Source organism: Rhinolophus hipposideros, assembly GCF_964194185.1.
Source record: "Rhinolophus hipposideros genome assembly, chromosome: 14".
Classification (NCBI taxonomy): Eukaryota; Metazoa; Chordata; class Mammalia; order Chiroptera; family Rhinolophidae; genus Rhinolophus; species Rhinolophus hipposideros.
The window spans coordinates 26,837,124-26,860,873 of record NC_138060.1 but is presented as its reverse complement, the minus strand read 5'-3'; the positions used below and the strand labels follow the sequence as shown (position 1 = coordinate 26,860,873).

The following is a 23,750-nucleotide window of genomic DNA, read 5'->3' as shown; positions in this document are numbered from 1 at the left end:
ACCTATACTGTAGAACTGTTTTTATGATTAAAAATGTGGTCATGTATATAAAGCACATAGCAGAGGGCCTGGCACGGAGCAAAGATCCTCTGTGCCAGGCCCTCTGCCATGTGCTTTAGCAAAAATGTTAACTTGATATTATTACAGATGAGGCTCCTGAAGATCAGAGAGGTAAAGAAAATTACACAAAGTCACACAGCACTTCTCTAAGTATACCTTTTTGTGTAGTTTAGACTTATTAATAACTATGCTAATGTTTTATATACTCAAAAAATAAATAAAATCAAGAACGGGGGAATCCCTAAAAAAGAAAACCTAACTGTATTTCAAATAATTAACATAACCACCCCAGGTTATGATAGAGAAAACAACTCACCTAACTAACTTCCAAACAAAGAATTTTGATTACATGCCCTCAGGCTAAAGACAAAAGAACTATAAACAAATATTGACTTGTCACAGAGACAAAGGTTAGCAATTCTCAGACTATTTTCTGTGTATTCCAAAATTAAGAAAATAAATATCTTGTAGATATAACAATAGGATCTGGGTTTCTCCCTGTAAGAGAAGGGTATACGGAAAGAGAGAATGAACCCTGTGGTGCTGGACTAGAATAGGAAGTAACACATGGATACATGTGTACCCGTCTGTGTACATACACTCATACATACATATATTTCCTATTATGTACTGTCTGCTGAAAGGGCCTAGAAGCAATGGCACTCCAGTAGCAAGGAGCACACTCAGTGTCCAGATTTTGGATTCTAAATACCATTCTCTATTAAAAGGAATCAGAGCTCCTTGGAGAAACGGCTGATTCCAGGGCTGGGGCAGGGAAGATGAGACTGGAGCATCTCATTGTGCCAAAAAGTAGATATGCTCAAAGAATGATGAAAACATGTCATTGAAGATAGGAACCAGCTTGAAGGACGCCCACGTGCTAACTCTGTGACAATCTTGAGAATCAAAATAAATACAGATACTAATAGATTATAGCCCACTGAATGAAATAGGAGTCCATGAGTCTATAATGATATGAATAAATGGGGGAGAAGGCAAAGTTCTTCCTTAGAATGCAAACTAATAAATATGGAAGGAATGCTGGGATTAGAAAGTTGCCATTTGGCAACTGTCAGTAATCACTGATTCAGGCAAGAAGGCACAATGGACGCAAAATGCACTGGGTAAAAATTTGATGAGGAAGAGTCTATCTATATTTAGTCTATCTATATTTTGATAGACTAAAAAATACTTATTCATTTCAAAGGAAAATGAGTAACTTTAGAGTGAAGAAATCTGGAATGCTCTGCCTTAATCATGTGATCAGAGTTACCATCACCAGACACAGGACAAACTGCCATCATGTGCCTCCTGACGTGATACCCTGGGAAGAACAATCTCTCAGCAGAGTGGGATTCCAACCCAGGGCTGGCAGTCTCTGGGCCCTTCCATTGTACCTACCATGCTGGCTCCTAGGTTCCCCACTCTCTGTGAGAACACAACTGTGGGGAACCAACAAAACCTGAGTTCAAATCTACTCTCTGAGCCTTAGTTTCCTCATTTGTAAACTAGGGCCAGCCCTACATTCCATGCAGGGGGCTGTGAGAATTAATTGTGATGAGGTATATTAAAATGCCTAACATGGGACCTGATACACGGTGAGAGCTCAAAACTGGTTCAAACATACAACAAAAACCAAACAGCCAAGTGCAAGCCCTGGGGGGGCCAGCCACGGGCAGCTAAGGCAAGATGGAGGAAATCAGGGCTAGGGCAGTGGGCGTCTGCTGGGTCAGGACACTGGATAAAGTCGCTGATGATGATATTGCTGTAGCTTCTGGACATGTTCTCCAATTCAGAGTGCGGTCACATCTGCTGACTCCTTAGTTTCACAAATGGTACCCCAGCAGGTAGAGATCAGCACCCCCATTTTATGGAGGACGAGATGACCCATCCATGCTCACACAGCCAGGGAATGGCAGAGCCAGGATTTGAACTCAAGGTTGGAAGACTCCAAAACCTCTCCACAGTCCACTAGGCTGCCCTGCCTGGATGAGGAGGACCAGATTCCTGTGTGATCCAGTTAAAGGCCCACAGGCCTGGAGTTCTGGTCCTGTAGAGCCCCAAAGGGAGGAGGGCTCAGCCTCCTCCCAATGAAGGCTGCTTGGGCTCCTCAGGCCAGAAAGCCCCTGGGACAGAGGACAAGTTAGGGAGCCACTCTCACTGTCCCAGTGCAGCCGTGTCCAGCTTGGTGCCCACTGAAGCCAATGTATGTGAGAGGTTGGAGACTTCACACTTCTAAGAACCTGTGTGTTCATGGAGCACTTTCCCTCTCCATAACCCATGGGGGTTTCCAAAACAACGTTAGAACTGCAGATAAGGATGTCTTGTCCCCATTTTACAGATGAGGAAACAGACTCAGAGGTGAGAAGGGGCTTGCTGGGCTCACCCAGCAACTCAGTGCCAACACAAGGATTTGAACCCAGGGCCTGCTGCTATTGGGGGAGTGAGATGGCCTCCTAGGTCTTCAACTCCCTTCAGCTAATGTGTAAGTAAAATCAGCCCAAGTTCAAGGGCTATGGAGGAGACTGAACGGGGCTGTGGGCAGAGGGGATGCTCTGCTCACCAATGAAGCTCTTCAGCAGGGGGTCGATGGGATGGGGCTGGTCCGAGATAAGGAACTTGACGGCTGTGATGACAGTGCTCCGGGTGTGCGGCCGACCTGCAGGACAAGAGGCAGTGGTTTGGGGAGGGGCAGGGCCAATCCTAGATACCCACAGGTCAGAAGGTGCCAAGACGCCTCTGCCTCCACGGGAGACAGAACTGTACCCCCTCCTCACGTGAAAACCTCTCCCCCAATCTTTGGGGAAGTGGATGCTGCCATTTTTCTTGGTAGCCTAGAATCTCCCCCGAATTCTTCCTGCTGCAGCTGAGAGAGTAAAACTGTCAGTTCTCAGGTAATCACATAGCAGGATACAAACAGAGAACCAAGAACTCAAGACAGTGGTCAACCCAAAGAAAGATCTTTGCTCAGGCCTTGGGACGGCATTCTATTTTTCAACACATTATATCAATTCATCTTCAGGATGGTCCTATTAATTGGTTGATGATAATAAAGACTATAGAATTAAAATAACTAATAAAATTATCAATCTCTATTCTACAGATGAGGGAAGAGAGACCCAGGAAACTTAAGTTCCGGTCTAAGGTCACACAGCAAACAGATCCAGAATTCAAAAGCTGATTCTGAGCCTTACTGAGCCCTACTCCTCAGCCCTGCATTCTCTAAGCAGGGGGCACTTGTACAAGTAGGCTGAAGGCCAAGGGGATTCCAATAGAATTCAGAGACTCTCCAAAGCCTGGGAATAAAGAACTCACTTAATTTTGCTTTTCTGCTTGCTTTCTGAGTAGAGAAGCTGAAGAAAGGGAAGGAAATATATTTCTCACTGGGTGAAAGAAATAAATCAGCAGCTGTCCCACATGCTTCTCAATTCCTTCCTAAACTACTCACATTAAAATGACATTTTTTTTACAGAAACAGAAAAATGCAATCCTAAAGTTTGTATGAAACCATAGAAGATCCAAATATTGCAAAACCATCCTGAGAAAGAACAAAGCAGGAGGCATCTGATTTCAAGCTATATTATAAAGCTATAGTCATCAAAACACTATGGTACTGGCATAAAAATAGGCACAATGGACAATGGACAAATAGGCAAATAGGACAATGAAACAGAATCAAGAGCCCAGATATAAACCCAAGCATATATGGGCAACTAATATTTGACCAAAAAGCCAAGAATACTTAGTTGGGAAAAGACAGTCTCTTCAACATATGGTACTGGGAAAATTGGATATTCACATACAAAAATGAAACTGGACCCCTATCTTACACCACTAACAAAACTTAACTCAAAATGGAATAAAGACTTACAAGGTCTGACAATTAAGTTTGTGAATTTGTTTCAATGATGTTGCTAACCTTTTTTTTCTTTTTTGAGATCAGACGGATTATTCATTATGAATTTGTACCAACTGGACAAACAGTTAACCAAGTTCACTATTTGGAAGTGTTGAAAAGGCTGCGTGAAAAAGTTAGACGACCTGAACTTTTCACCAGGGCTCTTGCATCATGACAATACACAGCACTGTCTGTGAGGGAGTTTTCAGTCAGTAAACAAATAACTGTATTGGAACACCCGCCCTACTCACCTGATCTGGCCCCCAATGACTTCTTCCTTTACCTGAAGATAAAGGAAATATTGAAAGGAAGAGATTTTGATGACATTCAGGACATCAAGGGTAATACGATGACAGCTCTGATGGTCATATCAGAAAGAGAGTTCTAAATTGCTTTGAAGGGTGGACTAGATGCTGGAGTTGGTGCATAGCTTCCCAAGGGGAGTCCTTCGAAGGTGACTGTAGTGATATTCAGCAATGAGGTAGGTACCACTTTTTCTAGGATGAGTTCGCGAGCTTAATTGTCTGACCTCACAAATGTAAGACCTGAAACCATAAAACTCCTAGATAAAAACAGGAATAAAGCTACTTGACATAGGTCTTGGTAATAATTTTTTTGGATATGACACCTAAAACACAAGCAACAAAAGCAAAAATAAACAAGTGGGACTACGTCAAATTAAAAAGCTCTACACAGCAAAAGAAACTATCAACTAAGTGAAAAAACAAGCTATGGAATTGGAAAAAGATGTTTGCAAACTATGATAAGGGGTTCACATCCAAAATATATAAAGAAACCATATAACTCAATAGGAAAACAAATAATCCAATTAAAAATGGGCACAGGACCTGGATAGACATTTTTTTCAAAGAAGATCCTCAAAAGGCCAACAGATACATGAAAAGGTGCTCGATATCACTAATCATCAGGGAAATGCAAATCAAATCTACAGTGTGATATCATTGCACATGTGTTAGAATGGCTGTCCTCAGAAACGCAAAAAATAAATGTGGGCGAGGGTGTGGGCAAAAGGGCACCCTTGCGCATTCTTGATGGGAATGTAAATTGGTGCAGACGCTATGCAAAACAATATGGAGGTCCCTCAAAAAATTAAAAATTGAACTACCATATATGACGCAGCAATCCCACTTCTGGATATATATCTGAAGGAAACGAAATTACTATCTCAAAGAGACAGCTACACTCTCAGGTTCACTACAGCATTATTTACAATAACCAAGACATGTAAACAATCTAAGTGTTCATCAATGGATGAATGAATAAAGAAAATGTGACACTGACACACACACACACACACACAAATGGAATATTATTCAGCCACAAAAAGGAAGAAAATCCTGCAGTTTGCTACAACATGGATGGATCTTGAAGACATTATGCTATGTGAAATAAGTCAGACAAAGAAAAACAAATACTCGGGGCCGGCCGGGTGGCGCAGGCGGTTAGAGCTCCGTGCTCCTAACTCCGAAGGCTGCCGGTTCGATTCCCACATGGGCCAGTGGGCTCTCAACCAAAAAAAAAAAAGAAAAACAAATACTCTATGATCTCACTTATATGTGGAATCTGAAAAACCCAAACTCATAGGAACAGAGCTCAGACCTTATCAGGGCATCAGTTGACCAGCTCGAGACCTGGAGGCCTTTCGTTCTCAGGGGCCCAAATATCTCCACAGGTACACCTGCCTGCTTTCTTCTTCCCTGAGCTGTACAACAGCCTGACATGCCCTGATCTGACCACATAAAACCTGTCCCCTAGTTCCTGCCCAGGCCTCCAACCCTAGTCTACATTTCCACTTGCTCCTGGCTCAAACTAGCTCAAGAGAGCTGCACTCTGCAGACTGCAGTTTCTGGTCCCTCAAAGAACTGCTTTTATGAACCTTTGCCTGGAGCATAAGGCTGCTGTCCGCCCAAGGATCACAAAGGTGGCATCGTGAAGTTTATTTGTTGAAGGGACATATCAAGGATTCTGTCTGCTCCATCCCAGAGGGTCCCACAGGAGGAGGCCTGTAAACCTCAGGGAGTAGTTTTTAATGGCTCCTCTGCCTTTATCTTATATAGACCATGACTCTCAGACCCCATCACTTACACTAGCTCACTTTGTGTGGACCACTCTGACACTTAGGGACACACTGCCCACCTCTGATCTGGGCCACCTCTGCCCACATCAGTGCCCCTACCTGCAGCAAGTTGCTTCTGGAATCGGGGTAGAAGGAATGGAGGGTTCACGAGGACCAGCTTCCCAAGGCATTCAGCCACCACCCCCCGGGTGCCCTCCTCGGCACCCTCACAGCGCTGGAACAGCAGGGTCCAGATATCCTCAGCATAGGGCTTCAGGCTGTCGGGCGGGGCGGCCCCCAGGGCTTCCCTGAGTGAGTGTAGCAGCAGGTACTGCCGCCGGGGCTCGGCCTCGATTTGCCCCAGCAGGAAGGGCAGAAAGTCGGGTAGGTTCCCAGCGCCCACGCGGCCCAGCGCATAGGAGGCAGCCGCTCTGACGTCCTCACTGGGTGACCCCAAGGCTTCCAGGAGCACTGCCTTCAGCTCCCGCTGGGGGCCCGGCCCGGCCACCTGGCCCACCTCGGCTAGTGACAAGAATGCCAGGACCTTAACCCCTGTGCTGGAGTTGGGTGACCTGGCATCGCAGACCAGGCGGTCTGCTGTGCCTGCTGCCTCCTGGGGACAGGCAGCTGCAAGGGCTGCCACACACCGAGCCAGAGAATGGTACACCTGCTTGTGGAGGGCTGGCCCGCTGTCCGCAGCCTGGTTGTAAACAGGTGAAGTGAGCAGGCTGATGAGCTTGGCATAGTCCACACAGGGGGGCCGGGTCCCCACCAGAGCCTGCAGAAAGCCTTCGGTGGCCACCAGCACACCTGCTGGCAGCAGGGGCGAACGTAGCAACCTCAGCAGCTCTGAGAGCACGGGGCCACTGACCTTGGCCAAAGAGGCTGGCTGGACCTGGGTCACAGTGGCGAGAAAGTCCACAGCCAGCTGGGCCACATGCATGTCGCTCTCGCTGACCAGAGCAGGCAGTTCGGCCAGCACAGCCTGCACAGCAGATGGAGGGAGGCTGAGTCCCTGGCTATGAGCCAGGGCATCCAGGGCAGCCAGTGTGGCCAGCCGCAGCGCCCGTTGGTTCTTGCGCAGAAACGAAGCCAGAATGGGCAATGCCTCGGCCAGAACGGGCTGTAGGTCAAGCCGCAGCGGGGACGCAGCTATCAGTGTCAGTGCCTTGACAGCAGGCAGCCGGGTGATCTCATTCCGTAGGCGATCCAAGAGCAGCAGTAATGATGGCTTCAGGTCATCCCCCAGCCTGTCACCCAGGTGGCCCACGAGGTGGCCCGTGCAAGAAATGGCCCGCTCTTTCACCTCCTGGTCCAGGTCGGTGGTACGGAGGCGAGCCAGGGTGGCCACAGACATCTCTCCAACGTATGGCTCGGGGTCCAACATCCGAGGCCTGTCCAGGGGCCACAGGGCCCGTACCAGCTCTTGTAGCACCAGCAGGGCCTCAGCTGCAACCTTGTAGAAAGAGTCTGACACACAGGTCAGCACAGGTGGCAGGAGGGTGGGCAGGTGTGGGTGGAAGGCCTCGGCCGGCTCCGTGCCCAGCAGCCCCTGCAGAAAGGCTAGGGCATCCATGCGAATGGTGGAGGAGCTGGAACGGTCTGCCAGTGAGAAGACGATGCCTGCAGGGTGGGTGCAAAGATTATGGGCCACAGACCCTGACTCAACACAGCCCTCCCTGGGTGTGGGGGTGGAACATGCACAGGCACCTGAGCTGGATCCAGGCACCTGGGCTCTTAGGCAGCAGATTTCAAGAGCTCAGGGATTGGCCAGGACCAGGGTTGAGGGACACAAGGCCAGGGAACCCATCTGAAACCAGGATGTAGGCCCTGTACCCTAGCCTTGTTCTCACTGCTGGCAAAGGATAGCCACCATATATCGCTGAACAGGGACACCCTCGAAGGTTGGGAAAGGCCCAGGATGACAGATACCAGGTTCCAATCCATCCTACCTGCTACCAGCACGGGCATGTGCTCTGCCAGGCTGCCAGGGAGGACGCCCGCCAGCTCGGTGAGGAGACTGAAGCAGCCCTGGCGAGCCCTGATGCTCCGATCTTTAAGCTGTCTCTGCAGGGCCTTCATCACAAGGGGCACCTGTGGGCAGGTGGGGGAGGTTAGTGACCACCCAGGCAATCTCCACAGCCCACCTACTCCTGGGGAGCTTTACCCAGGCATGTGCCCATGGAGGACCTCAGCAGGGAGAGGATGGCTCTATGCCACGCTTTCCATCTTTCACTCCTTATCAGGCACCTAATTCTATACTCAGACCCTCTGAGGTGGGGACTACTCCTGGGCCCACTTTATAGATGGGGAAACAGGTACAGAGATATTAAGTAACTTGCTCAAAATTACACAAGACCAGGGAACCCAGAGGCAGCTTGGTTCTCACCCTAACACCCCGAGGTGGGGAGCACTAGGCCCCTTCCCTTTCCCAGCTGGGTTCTCTCCAGATGAGCTCATCCACTCCCCCAAGCTTCAGGTGCCAGCACAGGAATGACTCCTGACTGCATCGCCAATACCAGACTCGAGTGACGACTGCCCACCTGATGTCTCCACTCAGACATCCAAGGACCTCGAACAGAAATGTCCAGAACAGAACTCCAGACGTTGCCCTCTCCACACTCTGCCACCTCGGGGCACTGCACTCTATGCTTCAGCCAGAGCCTGGGACTCACCTGATACCTCCGTTCCTCCCTCCACATCCAATCCATCAGCAAGACCCCAAAACTATGTGGTTCAGGAGCAAGGCCTTCATCGGTCTTGTTCCCCAATGTGCCCTAGCACCTGATACACAGGGCTGGGCATATAGTACCATGTTTCCCCGAAAATAAGACCTAGCTAGACAATCAGCTCTCATGCATCTTTTGGAGCAAAAATTAATACAAGACCTGGCATTATATGATATGATATGATATGATATGATATGATATGATATGATATATGATATATGATATATGATATATAATATGATATAAGACCCGGTCTTATAGTAAAATAAGACTGGGTCTTGTATTAATTTTTGCTCCAAAAGATGCATGGGAGCTGATTGTCCGGCTAGGTCTTATTTTCGGGGAAACATGGTAGGTGCTCAATACTCACACTTCAGTGGATGGATAGATGGTGGGGCAGGTGGACAGGTGGGAAGATGGACAGATGGAAGGGTTGAGAGCAGGAGGGAAGGTGAGTTGTGAGTGGGGACTGGAGAGAGCAAAAGGTGAAGGCGTGCCCACCTGTCCTCGCAGCATATGAAGGCTGCTGCCGGTCTGAGTGGGCTCCTCGACGGCCTCCAGCCATCCCTTTGGGGGCCGTGTTTGCCGCAGCAGCACGATGTAAGCCCCGAAGACGTCAGCTTTGACATTCTCCTCACGTTCCTTGAAGCGGCGGATGAGCGCGGGTGCCAAGGTGCAGTGGAATTCCGGCAATAGGTCAGGCCGGGAGCTGATCAAAGCCGCCATGCATTTAGCCGCTGCCCGGCGCACCTTCCAACTCATGTCATCGTCATCACTGTATTCGTCCTCACTCTCTGGGGCAGGAACGAGACACCCATGGAGCCCTGCACTCCGTACCAGATGAACAGAGAGCCACCTGCCCCACCCAGGTGGTCTCTCTCTCTCAGAACAGAGATGTGAGGGGTCAGGGAGGAAGGAGCCGAGCCTGTGCTTTACCTTTCTGGTAATCATTATTTACACCCTATTAGGAATGTTACCTAACATTTAATGAACACCTACTGTGTGCTGCGGATGGCACCAAGCACTTCAAATCCACAACCTCCTTTTAGCCTCATAACGACCTTGTGAGATGGGGATTACTTCCCCACTGTAGAGATGAAGAAACTGAGGCTCAGAGGGCAGGACTTACCCCAAGTTACATGAACAGGGAAATAGCTGGAATTAAACCAGCATCCTCCCTCTGCCTTCAAACTCTTTGTTGTTTTGACTACACCAGGGAAAAAATTGATTTCTAAGTCTTTAGTGCGGACCTTGAGAATCCATGTGGGGCATAAAACCCATCCTTTGGTTTCAGGACTGGCTGTGTGATGTTTCATTTACTGGGATTCCAGAAAGGAGAGGCAATAGGGCCTCCCTTTGGCATTGCCCCCCGTTCCTCCACCCCAAACTCCAGCTTCTCAAGGGTCCAATTCCAGTTTCCAAGCCGGAAAAGTTGTGTTTGTGGGGCTTCCTACTCTCCAAACCACCCCCAGAGGCACAAGCTCACAAAGTGCCTTGAGCCCCATTTTACTGATGACTAGAATAAGGGTCAGAGATGGTAAGAGACTTTCCTGAGGTCACACAATTAGGGAACAGTTAGGACCCATGAGGCCCACCCATATCACCTGGGGAGACACGTGAGGCTCAGAGGGGGACGGTCCTAACGAGTGACATGCCAAGCACAGGCTCAGAGGCCAGTGTGTTCCTACCCACACTGCTCTGCTGATGACTCGGACTCACAGAGCTGGGCAAGCCACAGTGGGCCAATGGATTGTCCCATGGATGGTCAGCTTAAAAAACGTTACCTCTGATGGACCATTATTTGTTACCTCTACTCTACGCCACCCACAAAGAAACATCCATAGCTCCGTTACTGACAAGAAAATGCCCAGTCTCCCTGGTGTGGCATTTGAGGCTCCAATATGCCTGTCCAATCTCGTCTCCTACCATCCCATCTCATTCCAGCTTCCCCATCAGACCCTAAGTCCCTTGCCTCCACCGATGTCCTGCTTTCAGGATCCAGGGGCATCTATCTGAGTGATGGACAGGACCACAGGCACAGAAGGAAGCCGTTGAATCCATTCCCCACCCAGAAATCTCCCGTCAGTGCCTATCATTCCACCATTAGAGTTTCACTCTGCTGGGTTAAAGCACTGTCTCTTGGAAGCCATGACTAAAAGGGTGCAGAGATGGCAGCACAGAGGAAGGGGAGTCTGTCAGGCATGGCTCTACATCCCAGCTATGCTACTTCCTAGCTGTGTAATCTCAGGCGAATCACTTCTCTAAGTCTCAGTTTCCTTCTCTGAAATATGGGGATAATAATAAATACCTGGTTTTCTACGGTTACTGTAAGGAACATGAAATAAGAGAGTGCTTAGGACACAGGTAGATGCTCAATAAATGTTCGTGATTACTTCTATTGTTACTGTGCAGTCAGAAAGGATGGGAACATTGGGGAACCCAGGTTATGGAATGCAGGGCTGGAGACTGAGGAACAGTTGGGATGAGGATAAAGGAACAAAATGTGGCCCCTATCTTTGCCTGGGGGGTTAGGGGGTCCCAGTAAGGCTGCAGCCATTTCTGTGCTCCAGCCCCAGTAATAAGCTGGCCACCCACCTTGCTCACTGAATTCACTATCCTCTGTCTCCATCTGCTCCTCGTCCCCGTCACTGTCGTAGTTATAGTTGGGGTCGTGCTTCATGTACTGGAGGCACAGGCTGGTCACCTTGGACATGTGAGGGCCCATCTCCTTGGGGCACCTGTAGGTGGGATGAGGCAGCTCTGGTGGACCCGGGCAGGACAGTGTAGGGAAGAGGGCCCACGGAGGAATCCTGAGATCTTACTGCTCTGAGGCCAGCATACTGCCCCCAACCCCATCCCCACCAGCTTCCCAAAGAAATTCTGGGCCCCGCCCCATCTTCCAGCATCCCGCAGCACCTACTTCTTCAGGAAGGCCTCAAAGGCCTGGAGGCAGGACTCCCGGAGCTCATCGTCATCCAGTTTGCAGAACTCCTCCATTAGGGGCACCAAGCGGTCCAGGTGGGCCCCTGCAGGGCCGGGCAGATCACTAAGGACAACCCTCTCCCAGGCTCCCCTCACCCACAATGCTGAGTCTTTCCCTGCACCCACAGCCCTGACCACTGCAAATTCAACACAGAGGTTTCAAAGTCAAGCAGATGTGGGGTCTACAGCAGCTCTGACTCTGCTACCTATGAGCGCTGGGGTCTTGGGCAGGTCACAACACTCCTCTGACCTCAGTCTACTCATCTCCACAGTAGGGATAACAATGCCTATCAGTCAGAGATTCCGTGAAGATGAATGATATGATGCAGATAAAGAGCTACGCCCAGGCCCTGACAGAGTAGGCACTCAATAAGCAGCATTGTGGTTGAAACTATTACTCATGTCTTTGCCTTATTTCCTGTACTAGGTTGTGGCCCTGGATGGAAAAAGGGGAGAAGCAGGTACTGCCCTTATAGACCAGGCAAAAAAGGCACCTGCCTCATCCCTGGGCTTCAGAGGATTCTGCCTTAGCCTCCCTCCAGCCACACCCTTCCCCACTTTCTTGCCCAATTGACCCTAAATCTTTGTCTGGTTTCTGTGCAGGCCTCTTTCCTGGGTCCATGCTCCCAAGAGTGGCCAAAGGGTGGCTGCTGTGTGGCGTGTGTGTGTTGAGGGGAGTAGACAGAGTGTGGACTGCAGGCTGGAGTCTCCATGTGTACTTGTAAGGTTCCTTGCAGTGAGAGAGACAGAGGGAAGGGAAGGGCAGACCATGGCCAACTCTACCCACTCTGCCCTGTTCAAGCTGGGAACTCCAAGGTGTTTGAGAATAAGTTCAAACCTGACTGCAGGATTCCATTTCTGTAAAATTAAACTATGGTCATAGAAAGCAGATCATTGGTTCTCTGGGGTGGGGCAGAGGGAGGGATGGACTACAAATGGGCACAAGGAAACTTTTGGGAGTGATGGAAATGTTCTACATCTTGATTGTGGTAGTTTCATGGGTGTACGCAAAGGCCAATACACACTGAATTGTACACTTTAAACAGTGCGGTTTACTGAACCTACATTATCTCCCAATAAAAACTTTAAAAAACGCACACCCGGCTTACAGGTTGTTGTTATTAAGGTATACGTGTCCAAGTAGGAGAACAGAACATATTTTATTTAAGTTTGATGGAATGATTTGTAATTATCCGAGAGCCTCGGAGTAAGGCTCAGCAGATGGCGCTGCGGACCCGCCCCGCTGCCTCTCAAGCCCCGCCCTGCCCATTCAAGTACTTACACCCGCCCCCTTACCTAGAGGTGGCCGGCACCCCAGGAGCCCCGGGCCCCCGAACCTTCCCCCAGCACATTCTCGCTTCGGCCCTGCCGCCTTGCCCAGGGGCCCCTGCTCCCTTACCCAGGCGGTGGCCCGCCTGACGGCCCACGCTGCCCAAACACTGAATCAGGGTGCGGATGGTGGCGGGGCTGGCGGGTGCGCGCGGGCCAGGCAGCCGGTCCAGCAGGTGGTCGGCGAGCTCCACAAAGAGGTCGGTGCTGCAGGCGGCCGCCAGGTGGCCGAGCGCCCCAACCGCTCGCTTGCGCACGGCCAGGCGCGGGCTGCTCAGCTGCGGCAGGAGACAGTGCAGGAGGCTGGCATGGAAGGCAGCCAGGGGGGCGCCCAGCCTGGGGAGTCGGAGGGGGCGTCAGGTGGGCCTACCGCGCCGGCACTGGGCCAGGCACCTCCCCTCCCCCATCTTCTCCTCGCCGGAATTATGACACCCCCATGGCTCTTGGTACACAGAAAGGAGCCCCGCAACTGTACAGCGTTCTTCTTATTATTATTACACAAAAGAAAGTGGAGAGGGGAAGGGGCCTTCTTAAGGCCACCCGGCCAAGAACTGCAAGGCCAGAACTTGAACCCAGGTGTCCAGACTTCCAGCCTGGGGAGAAGTCCCAACGGTAATGCGTCCAGGAGGCTACACTGAGGCTGTCCTGATTTCCTGGGAGTCTGGAGTCCTGCCTCCCACTGAGTCCTGAGTGGTCTAAACTCTACTTGCGATCTGGTCATTCCTCTGCTTAACTCCTTCAGTCTCCAGTGCCCTTTAGATAATGAGCTCTGGCCTTAAGGCAAGAGGCAACACAAGAGAATGGTTGTTGCACAGGTAGAAGGCAACCCCTGACTGACTACCTCAGCAGCTTCTGTCCTCACCTTCAGACCAGACCTGTGCATTTCCTGTCCCACACATGTCCTAAGACTTTTTCTTCTTTCTCCTCCACACAAACACATTGACCTGACCTTCTCCTATCTTGCTGTCCAGCTCAGACATCTCTTCTGGGTTTCTTTTATATGTGTTCACCTACTACATGACAGGGAGTAAGCTGGGAGCTTGAGTGAGCAAGGTAGACTCTGGCCTTAGAACCTACCCTCATGGAATTTTCAGTTGCGATCCCAGGCATCTCAAATTCAACATGCCCCAAGTTGAATCCATTGCCTTTCTCCCCATACTTGCTCCCACTCTCAGAGGGCACCCCACCATAGTAATGGCCCTATGTCTGTGCCCCTGGGTATCACCCTTGAATCTTTGCCTCTGTCACCCACTCCAAGCCCTGTGGAGTCTACCTCCAAAATACAACCTGAATTCACCTGCCTGCAGAAGCCTCCAAACTAATCTCCCTGCCTGTTCCACCCCCTCCCATCTACCATGCACACTGCAGATAGGAAAATCGGCCTAAAACACACAAATATCTACACGGCACTCTTCAACCCTTGCCGAATACCCCTCCACAGGCTCTTCACACCCTCAGTATAATTGTTAGTCACCCACCCTCGGCTCCTGCCCAGCCCTTGGACCTCATCTCGCCACACGGGCCCCTCTGCAGTACACCCCAGTCCACAACTGACTTGCAGAATCCCTGGGACCCCATGTCTTTTCCTGCCTCTACTACCTGGGCCGAAGGCATTCTCCTCTTTCAGTGTCCCCCTTATGCCTGCCCATGCCTGGCCAAGTCCTGTCCATCGTTGAAGGTTTAGCTAGCAGGTGCCCCTCTAGGAAAGCTCCCCACCTACCAGCTGGGTTAGGGGCGCCTCCTCTGAGCTACAGGCCCTGCTCTTATCCTCACTGTTGTTCTTCTCCAGTCACAGTTGGTGTGTCTGTGAGCTCCTCCCTAGCAGCGATCAAGACTGAGCCATTTCACATTCCCAGCACTAGTCCAGCATCTGACATTACTCTGGCCCCAAAGTAGGTACTCAAATCTTGGGAGGTTGAATGAATGAATACTTAAAAAGTGTACAGGGTAATTTAAAACAATGGCCCAGCTGTATTAACTCAAAAGAAGAAAGAAAAAGAAGGGAGTAAAGGGAGAAGATGAACATACCTGGGCTTCTGTTATAGAGACCTGAGTTCAAATCCTAGGCTATGCCATTTATTGACAGTGTGGCTTCAGGCAAGCCACAGCACCTCTCACAGCCTATAAAATTGTGACAAAAAGTTCTCCTTTGCAGGGCTGCTGGAATGATTAAGGAGCCCGGAGCATAGGACCTGGTGCGCAATAGGTGCTGGCTCTGTGGATTTAAGTCCTTCCCTGTCCCCTTTGCTCCCCCTCCCGCAGGGGTCCTCCTGGCCGAGGTGACCTCCCGCACCTGCTCAGCATGTCGGAGAGGATGTCCAGGGCTTCCAGCTGCACCGCCACATCCTCCTGCTGGGCGATGGCATTGGTCAGCTGGCCAGTGACCTTCCGGCACACGTTGGTGGCCAGTCCGGAGCCTGCACAAAGCACAAGATGGGCAAGGTAAGGCACAGGGCTGGCCTCCACCTCTGGTCAGCTCTTGCTCTGGTTGTATTTCTGAACCCAGGTCCCTAAGAAACCTGTTAAACCGAGGAAGCCAGGGCTCAACTGGTCCCAGGTTTGACCCAGAGGCCCGACCAAACTCGGGGAGCTGAAAAACTGATAGCTGATCTGCTGGCCAGCTCACCCCACACCCGACCCCTCCCTTCCTTCTGCCATCCATTAGGGAGGTGAGAAAAGCACTTCCTTTCCTGGACTCCCTTGCTCCTAGGAGGGGCCAGGTGATGCTGTTCTGGCCTGTGAGATATAGGTCAAAGTCTTCTGGGGAAACACATGCTTTTCTTATAAAAGGTAAGAGTCCGGGGCAGAGACTAAACCCTGTCCTAACTGAGCTGCTAAATGAATTGCTGCAAAAATGGAGAGGCTGATCCCTCCAGAATTATGTAAGAAAAGCAATTCCCTACTTCTTCAAGCTGCCATGAGTTAGGCTTTGTTACTTGCAGCTAAAAGCATTCCTGACATTGAGCCATGAACTTAAGTAGATCTGGGTCTGAGTTCTCTGCCACTGACCAGCTGGTAGACCTTAGGTAAACCCTTTCACCTCTCTAAGCCTCAGTTTCTTTAACCATAAAGTAGGACAAATAATAGCACTTAGTCCCTGGGACCCGGGTACCTGTGGCTGCAGGGGGGAGCTCCGACAGGACGGTCTTGAGGCCGATGCCAGCGATGTCTCTGAGCTGCTCCTTCTCTGACCGCATGTTGGCACAGAGAGCATCCACGATGGTCTCCACCTGGTACTCCTTCACTTTGCCCACCAGAGGACCCAGGCTGAGCAGGGAAGAAGCGAGGGGGTCCAAAAGCCCCCGACTCAGTCTGAATCAGGCTGCCCCTTGTCCCCTCATGCCCATGGGGCCGCATGTGTGAGTAAAAGGCCCAGATCAACAAGGGACTCCCTGTTTTACCAGGAGAGGCACCCTCTGTATATACCAATGTCGTTCCTGGAACCTCCCAAACCTGCATCATCTCTTGAGTTTTGCATCTCAGTATGTGACCAAACCATCGAACCCTATTACCTCAACTGGAAACCAAGGAGTGCCCAAGAGCAGTGGTTCTCAAACTGGACCGTGTATCAAAATCCCTTGGGGGACTTGTTAGAACAGAGATCGCTCGGCCCTCCCCAGATTTTCAGGTTCGGGAAGTCTGGGTGGAGCCTGAGAATTTGTATTTCTAGCAAGTTCTCAACAGATGCTGACTCCAGTGGTCCAGGGACCACACTTGGAGAACCTCTGCCTTAGCGCCTTGCTTCTCCAAGTGTGGTCATGGATCAGCATCATCTCCAACTTGTCACAAATGCAGACTCTCAGGTCCTACCCTAGAGCTACTGAACCAAAATGTGCATTTCAGCCAAGTCCCCTGTGGTTCCAATGTACATTAATGTGCCCTTTGTCTCAGCCTTCACTGTGCACTGCCATTGCCTGGGGCCTTTAAAAAACTGCTACCTGGGTGCCAGCCCCAGTCTGAGTTAACTGGTTTCTGGTGTGGCCTGGATGATTGGTGGTGTTTAAATTCCCCACGTGATTGTAACATACAGTCAAACACTGTGACTTAAATGAGTGGTTCTCCGACTCAGTGTACATTAGAATGCAAGTTCTCACCCGCCAGCCTCAGCCCCCTCCCTCCACCTGTCCCCCTCGTGAATCTGAATCCCTGGGTGGGGCCTACATAGTTTTAACAAGAGTCCCAGGTGACCCCAGTGCATGCCAGTTTGCAAACCTTGGCCCTCCTGACTGCTTTCTCCATCACCTCCTCCAGCTAAGTAATCACAGGGTCCTCCCACTCTACCTCCTACAGCACTAGGGGTGATAATGCCCCCTGAGGTGTTTTGGGAGTTTATGGAGGGCCTTTTTTTGTCATCATAATTAATGAGATGTCACTTCTGACTTTTATTGAGGGGGGAAGGAAGGTAGCCAGAAACAAAGCACATTCCAGTTCTGCTGGAGTTTCTAACATCCCTCTGGGCATTCCTATGGAAAAGTATTTCTATAATCATGAGTCCAGAACCTAATTCATTTTACATATAAACCCAAAGTACGTTTGACACTATTTCAATATACCCTAAATTTTCCAATAATGTAATTATCAGGTAAATTGAAGGAAGACTGTACTTTGTTTTCTGAGAAATTGGACAAGGAGATGGTCACCATTTCAGAAAATCTCATTGCTAAGAGCAATGCCACTCGTGGCATCTGAGTGCCCAACATCCACACCTGTCCCCAGGTGAGTGCACTGCCGTGGCACTCACACTGAGTCTACACTGAGGTGCAGGCTTCTCGTGACTTCACTGTCACTCTGCTGTCAACAAGCCCAAGCTCTGACACACTGAAACACATGAACCATGAACCATGTTCCTTCTGTTTCTTCTGTATGTTTCAGTTGAGGGCATTATATACATCCCTTTGTAATTGTGTAGAGGCAGGTTATATTATGCATAAATTTCATTGCGTGAGAGGCAAAGGGTATTTCAGACGACACGTTGTAAAAAGTGGATATTGGTTGTGCTAGTGGGAAACCACAGTCTACCATATCTCCACTCCACAGCCACAGGCTTGCTCCCAGACCACACACCTGACCACGTCACCTTCCTGCATAAAACTCTTTACTCAATTCCCTTTGCTCTTAGAATCAAGTTGAAATTCATTAACAGGGCCCAGAATGCCTGAGCCTGGCTCACAGAATACTGTTAGAAAGGCAGTGCCCCAGTTCTCTGTTAACTATTGACCCCTGCCATTCACCCTACCACACACACAGGCCCTAGCGTACCCCATCTTGCTTTTTCAGCTCCAGAGGTAAGTAGCCAAGGTGTCAGGACCACAACCTTATGATGCCTATGGCACAGGCTTTTACTCCCCCCTCCTGCCTATCCCTTCAGCCCTCACCACTCTGGTACATGCCAGCCTGACCTTCCAGTTGCCAGGACCTGCATCTGTGCCTGAGGGCGCACCCTCCATCCCACCCCAGAAGCAGCCTTCAGCCAAGGACTGACAGAGCAGGCAGGTGGGAACACTCGGGGGCATGTCTCACGCTGTCCCAGAGTCGGGTTAAGCTTTGCTCTCCCACAGCAGTAACTTGCTTGATAATCACCCTTTATTGGCTTTCTTCCTTCCCTGCCTCACTTCCCTATTCCCGTACTGGAGTTTCCTGGGAACACTTCCCAGATAAACTTACAACTGAATCATTATTGCCAGGTCTACTACTGGGGAAATCCCACTGGGGCTCCGAGAGCTGCTCAGCAATTCTCTCAGAGGCTGTATCCACAGGGACAGGGACCCCCGGGGAGCTCCCACCTTGTCCCCACCATGGCTGACACTTACCACTTGACCGCCAGGTTCTGTACTTCGCCGTTCCTGTCCTCCAGGAGTCTAAGCAGCATCTTTACCACCTTGCGCTCACTGTCCTCATCCAGCTGGATGGAGTCCTTCTGCAGCTCTGACATCAGGTCACTGGTGGCCATGAACCTGGGTGGGGAGGGCAGAGCAAGGTTGCTGAGGAGCTCCTGTGTTCTGGTGATTTGGCAGTATCTTATGGTTCCCCTAGAAGCAGACCTTGGTACACAGATTCAAGGGCAAGTAGATTATCTGGGCTGTGGGCACAGTCTGGCTACCACCTGTGTGTGAAAGACACCAACTGCCACATCGTGGCCAACCACGAGTGGCACAGCAAACTAGCTAAATACTTAAGGCTTCAGAGTTGGTGGCTCTTGCTTCTGCCATTTACGTAAATGTGAACTTGGCAAAGTCAATTTACATCGCTGCAACTTAGTTTACCTGTCTGAAAAGGGGGATGAGATTAGTACCAGCCTCATGGGGTTGTATGGAAGATAAAATGCATGTGATGTACTTAGCACACCGTGAACAGACAGTAAATAAATAATCAGCGAGTGGCACTGCCGTTATTGTAATTGCACGGTACATCATTCATATCTCATTCATGTTAGAAGGTTGAACAGACACTTTACAACCAGGTCAGGGCTCAGCAAGTAGAGGGGCCCTGCTCTGCCCACTTCCACTTCAGAGAATAGACTCAGCCCCTGCCCTTTGACCAGTGGTTCTCAAACTGTAGCCAGCATGACAGTGAACTGCAGAGCTTGTTAAACACTGCTGGACCCCACCCCCAGAGTTTCTGAATCAATAGGTCTGAGCTGGGGCATTTCTAACTAGTTCCTGTTTGATGCTGACAGGCAGAGACCACACTCTGAGAACCACTGCCCTAGGCCATGCTGATGGGCCGAGAGCATATCTTAGATGCATCAACGGCTGACCAGTCTCCAGCTATGGCTCCCTGACCAAGGGTGGGAATCAGAGTCAAGGGCTGCCCACCCCCAGGTGTGGCCTGATGCCCTGTCTTGGGCATTTGAAAGTGTAGTGGCTAGAAGGCCAGAGCGAGCTGGTGCTGCAGGGTCATTGTGGAGCCCCATTCCTGCCAAGATTCAGAGGGGAGAGCAGAGTCTTAAACTGACAGCCCTCAGCTGTGTCCACCTTGCAAATGTGTTTTGATAATTTGGATTAGTTATCAGTATTTGAAAATTAGGAGAGTTGACATCAATGTATTAATTTCCAGATTCTCTTGGAAATATAATATTTGGATACAACTGGGCTTATAGACCCTGGTGACAATAACTGGCTCTAGTCAAGTTGTGGCTGCCCTCTTCAGTTGGGACACATACTCCCAAGGTCACCAGGTTCCCACCAGGTCCACTCCACCTGTTCACTGGCTCTTGCAGGCCCTTGAGAATAGAGACTCCAGGAGAAAACCAGACAGAGTAACAAGGAGAGATGCCGTGGAGTTGGGACCAAAGAGTGGTAGCCCTAGGATGCCTGCAGCTTTTGCTGATCCACCAGGCCACCCCGCCTTCTCACAATAGCTTTGTTTTCTGGCTCGAGCCAATCAACCAAGAGCCATACCTCCAAGCCTGTGGCAAAATCGGTCACAGCTGGCCTCATCTTTGCAGGCTCAGACCTGCTGGAATTCATGGCAGCCCACAGCGCCCTGTTACTAGGAGGACATTTGTCGATGTCATGGCTGTTTATTTTTAACAACTGGGATAAGCCTCAAGCTGCAAAGAGAGGATGGAGGCTGGGCTGGAGGTGAGGAGGGAGTGGCAGGGCTGACGGTGCCCACCTCTGGGCCTGGCCATCACATGAAAAGCAGCTGAGGGAAGGTGAAGGAAAGTTTGGATCTGACCCAGGCCAAGGTCTGAGGTAGGCACAGCACTCCTAGGTCTGTCCAGCCGATGGGACATTCTGACATTCTGGCAGGGTCTCTAAGCTGCATTTCTGCTGCAGTTCATAGAGACGCTACTTAGCCTAGCAACCCAAGGGATGTGCTCCTTTGCCCAAAATGTCCCCCTCTTTCAACAGGTAGAAAACCTGTTGAACACCTCTTCATCTGTCAAGGGCCCAGATCAAATGTCCCAGCCTCAGGGATGACTCCTCTGACCACCCTGCCTTATCCCCTACCCACATCCCTCTCAGCACACTTGGTTCCTTTGGACACACCCCTCTTAGAGCACTCTGCACCCTTCATCATAGCACTTCTCACACAAGCTTGGTCACCAGTGTGTCTCCCCCATTAAGCTGTGAATTCATGGTGTTAGTTTCATCTCTGGGACTCCAGGCCCCAAGAAAGAACAGGTCCAAAGAGGGTCTGGGGGACAGGGTAAGGGCAGGAAGGGCTAGCCTCTAACAGGGCTCAGAGCCCAGAGCCAGTTATGTGAAAACCTGAACTCAGAAACAAACCCTTCTGAAATATGCCCAGCATTTCAGACACCCCCAAATTCCTGCACTCAGCTCTCCGAGAAAGAAAGCCCTATTGTATATACGCGTATGGTGGTGGGGAGGATGGGGAGAGGGAGAGCGAGGCGGGGTGTACAGGAAAATGTATAATTTGGTAGCTAAGAGCTTGAGCACCAAAGTTTGGCCTTAAGTAAATATATTGGTCTTGCCACTTATCAACTGAGTGACCTTAAGCAATTGACTCCTTTCTGAGCCTCACTTTTTCCATCTATAAAATGGGAATTTTCTTTGCCCCATCCTTGGGAGATTTTAATAGAACAATGAGTTCTTAGCATGAGGCAGATGGGGAAACTAGGCTCAGAAAGGTTGCAGGAACAGCCCAGGGTCAGACAGCACGATGGGAGGAGAATCAGCCCACTAGTCAGGTCTCCTGGCTACTCAACCAATACCACTGTGTTTTCAAGAAATGATGTGGGAATTCCTCAGACCCTCCAGTTTACCCATTTCACTGTTGAAGTCTGAGCAGGAATAGAACAGCCTCCTGCCCATGGAGTGGGGGCCCAGGAATAACAGGGATCGAAGGACCCCTGCCTCGGACCTCCATTTGCAGTCACTGCTTACCTTCAGGTGCCAGAGGACACAGTCTCAGTTTCATTCCAGAGAAACTTTAGAGGCGACTCAATTGAAACACTCGGCCACATGGGTGCCTGGACAGCTGGTCAGCAGGACCCAGCCGCCCTGGTATTTGGACTTTAAAAATAGACACCATCCTCACAGGCTTGGGTGGTTTTAAGTGTTCCCAGGGCCACTGGCTGAGCAGGCTGCTAGGGGCAGTGGCAAGGCCAACTCCCTCAAGTTCTAGGTGGCAGGGCAAACTCCCTCTTCTTGAGAATAGACCTAAGACCCTAGAGACTGTGGTGCAAATCCCCTTTGCCACTGGCCAGCTGTGTGACCTTGGGCAAGTCACTTCACCTCTCCAAGCCTTTGGAGAACAGGAAGAACAATCACTATCACCCAGGCAGACAGGTGGACTGAATGAGATTACACTGGACAGCACACCAGGGACCTTGGCACATAGCAAACATTCACTGAGCACCTACTGTGTGTAACTAGAACAGGATCTCGGACACAAAAAGGAAGCACACAGCCTGGTGGTACAGGAGCCCTAGGTCTCCCACGGCTAAGAAGTGACACAGCAGAGATGGGCAGGAGAGGTGTGGCAGCTCAGGGAGGTGTCTAAACCTGCCTGGGTATCAGGAGGCATCCCAAACAGGTGACAACTAAGTAGGAGCTAGACAAGTGAAGGGGGAAATAAAGGGGGGAGCACAGAGCTTCCGGATAAAGGCCCAGAGTGCGGAGGGGGCATGGTAGATTTCTGATTGCATAGAATCATAATAATGCCCATTTATTAAGTGCTGCCCTGGTGGCAGCCACTAATCTAAACATTCCACAGGGATTACTCATTTCATCCTTCTATCAGCCCTCTGAGGTAGGTTCTGTTATCATCCACACCTTATAGAAACAGAGCTGAAGCTCATGAGAGGTTAAGCTGTCCATGGTCTGTCCATGGTCACACAGCCCATAAGTGGTTGGGGTCAGGATCTGAACCCAGGACTGTGGCTCAAAGGCTCTACTCATGCTGTTCTGGAGGCTTTTCAGGGGTGTTGAGGAATGGGTTTCAAGAGGACACAGAGAGGTCAGTCTCCTCACCTGTGAGGGTGCTGGGATCAGATGGCCTTGTTAAGATCTCAGCCTTTGTGTTACACTGACCTGGATTTGGACACAAAGTCCTCCACTTCCTAGTTCTTCTGCATCTAGGCCCTTCATGCCTCTGGGCATCAGTTTTCTTTTCTGTAAAATGGGGATAAACTGATAGAATGTTCAATGAATGGGTGCAGCTATGTGGGCCTCTACCGGCTCTTTTCAGCTCAGAGAGTCCAGAACTTGCTATGTGACCATGAGCCAATCCTTTTGCCTCCCTGGTCCTCAGTTTCCCCCTGAGAATAAGGGGGTTGGCCCAGAGGTTCCCCCAGAGAATAAGGGTTTCAGCCCTGTTTCTGTGTGGTTCAGTAATGCTGGGGGGAGGGGGAAGAAGGGGAGTGGCACACAAAATCTAGAACTCCCCACCCCAACCATCACCTACCTGTGACTGCAAACCCTCCTCAGGCTGTGTCAAAACAAACTGGGGAGGAGAGGGGATGGGAGAGGGTGCCCTGATGTGCAGGGAGGAGGCCTGGGGTGATTTGGAGGAGAATATTGCGGAGGGAAGGGTGCTGAGGACATCAGTGAAAAAGTCAACTCGAGGTTGAGGTCCCCACAGATGGGGCCGGGTTTCAATGCGGGGAAGAAGAGGCAGCTCTGGAGTCCCTCAGGAGAGGCCGAGGGCTTCACTGTGGGCGCATCAAAGGCGGGGCAAGACAAGGGCTGGTCATAAACGAAGAGAG

At 50.5% G+C, this 23,750-nt stretch overlaps 1 protein-coding gene across 1 annotated transcript in view; it reads right to left on the bottom strand.

Annotated features, from left to right (window-relative positions):
- The window catches only part of CAND2 (cullin associated and neddylation dissociated 2 (putative)), a 30,466-nt gene that overhangs the window by 6,251 nt on the left and 465 nt on the right, over window positions 1–23,750 (bottom strand). The window contains exons 2-11 of the mRNA XM_081072583.1: window positions 18,886–19,029; window positions 16,188–16,342; window positions 15,369–15,492; window positions 13,146–13,411; window positions 11,685–11,790; window positions 11,360–11,502; window positions 9,266–9,558; window positions 7,988–8,129; window positions 6,156–7,658; window positions 2,624–2,719 (exon numbers count right to left, since the gene is read on the bottom strand). Coding sequence (XP_080928709.1) covers window positions 2,624–2,719; window positions 6,156–7,658; window positions 7,988–8,129; window positions 9,266–9,558; window positions 11,360–11,502; window positions 11,685–11,790; window positions 13,146–13,411; window positions 15,369–15,492; window positions 16,188–16,342; window positions 18,886–19,029 — 2,972 coding nt within the window. The remainder of the gene's footprint in view (window positions 1–2,623; window positions 2,720–6,155; window positions 7,659–7,987; window positions 8,130–9,265; window positions 9,559–11,359; window positions 11,503–11,684; window positions 11,791–13,145; window positions 13,412–15,368; window positions 15,493–16,187; window positions 16,343–18,885; window positions 19,030–23,750) is intronic.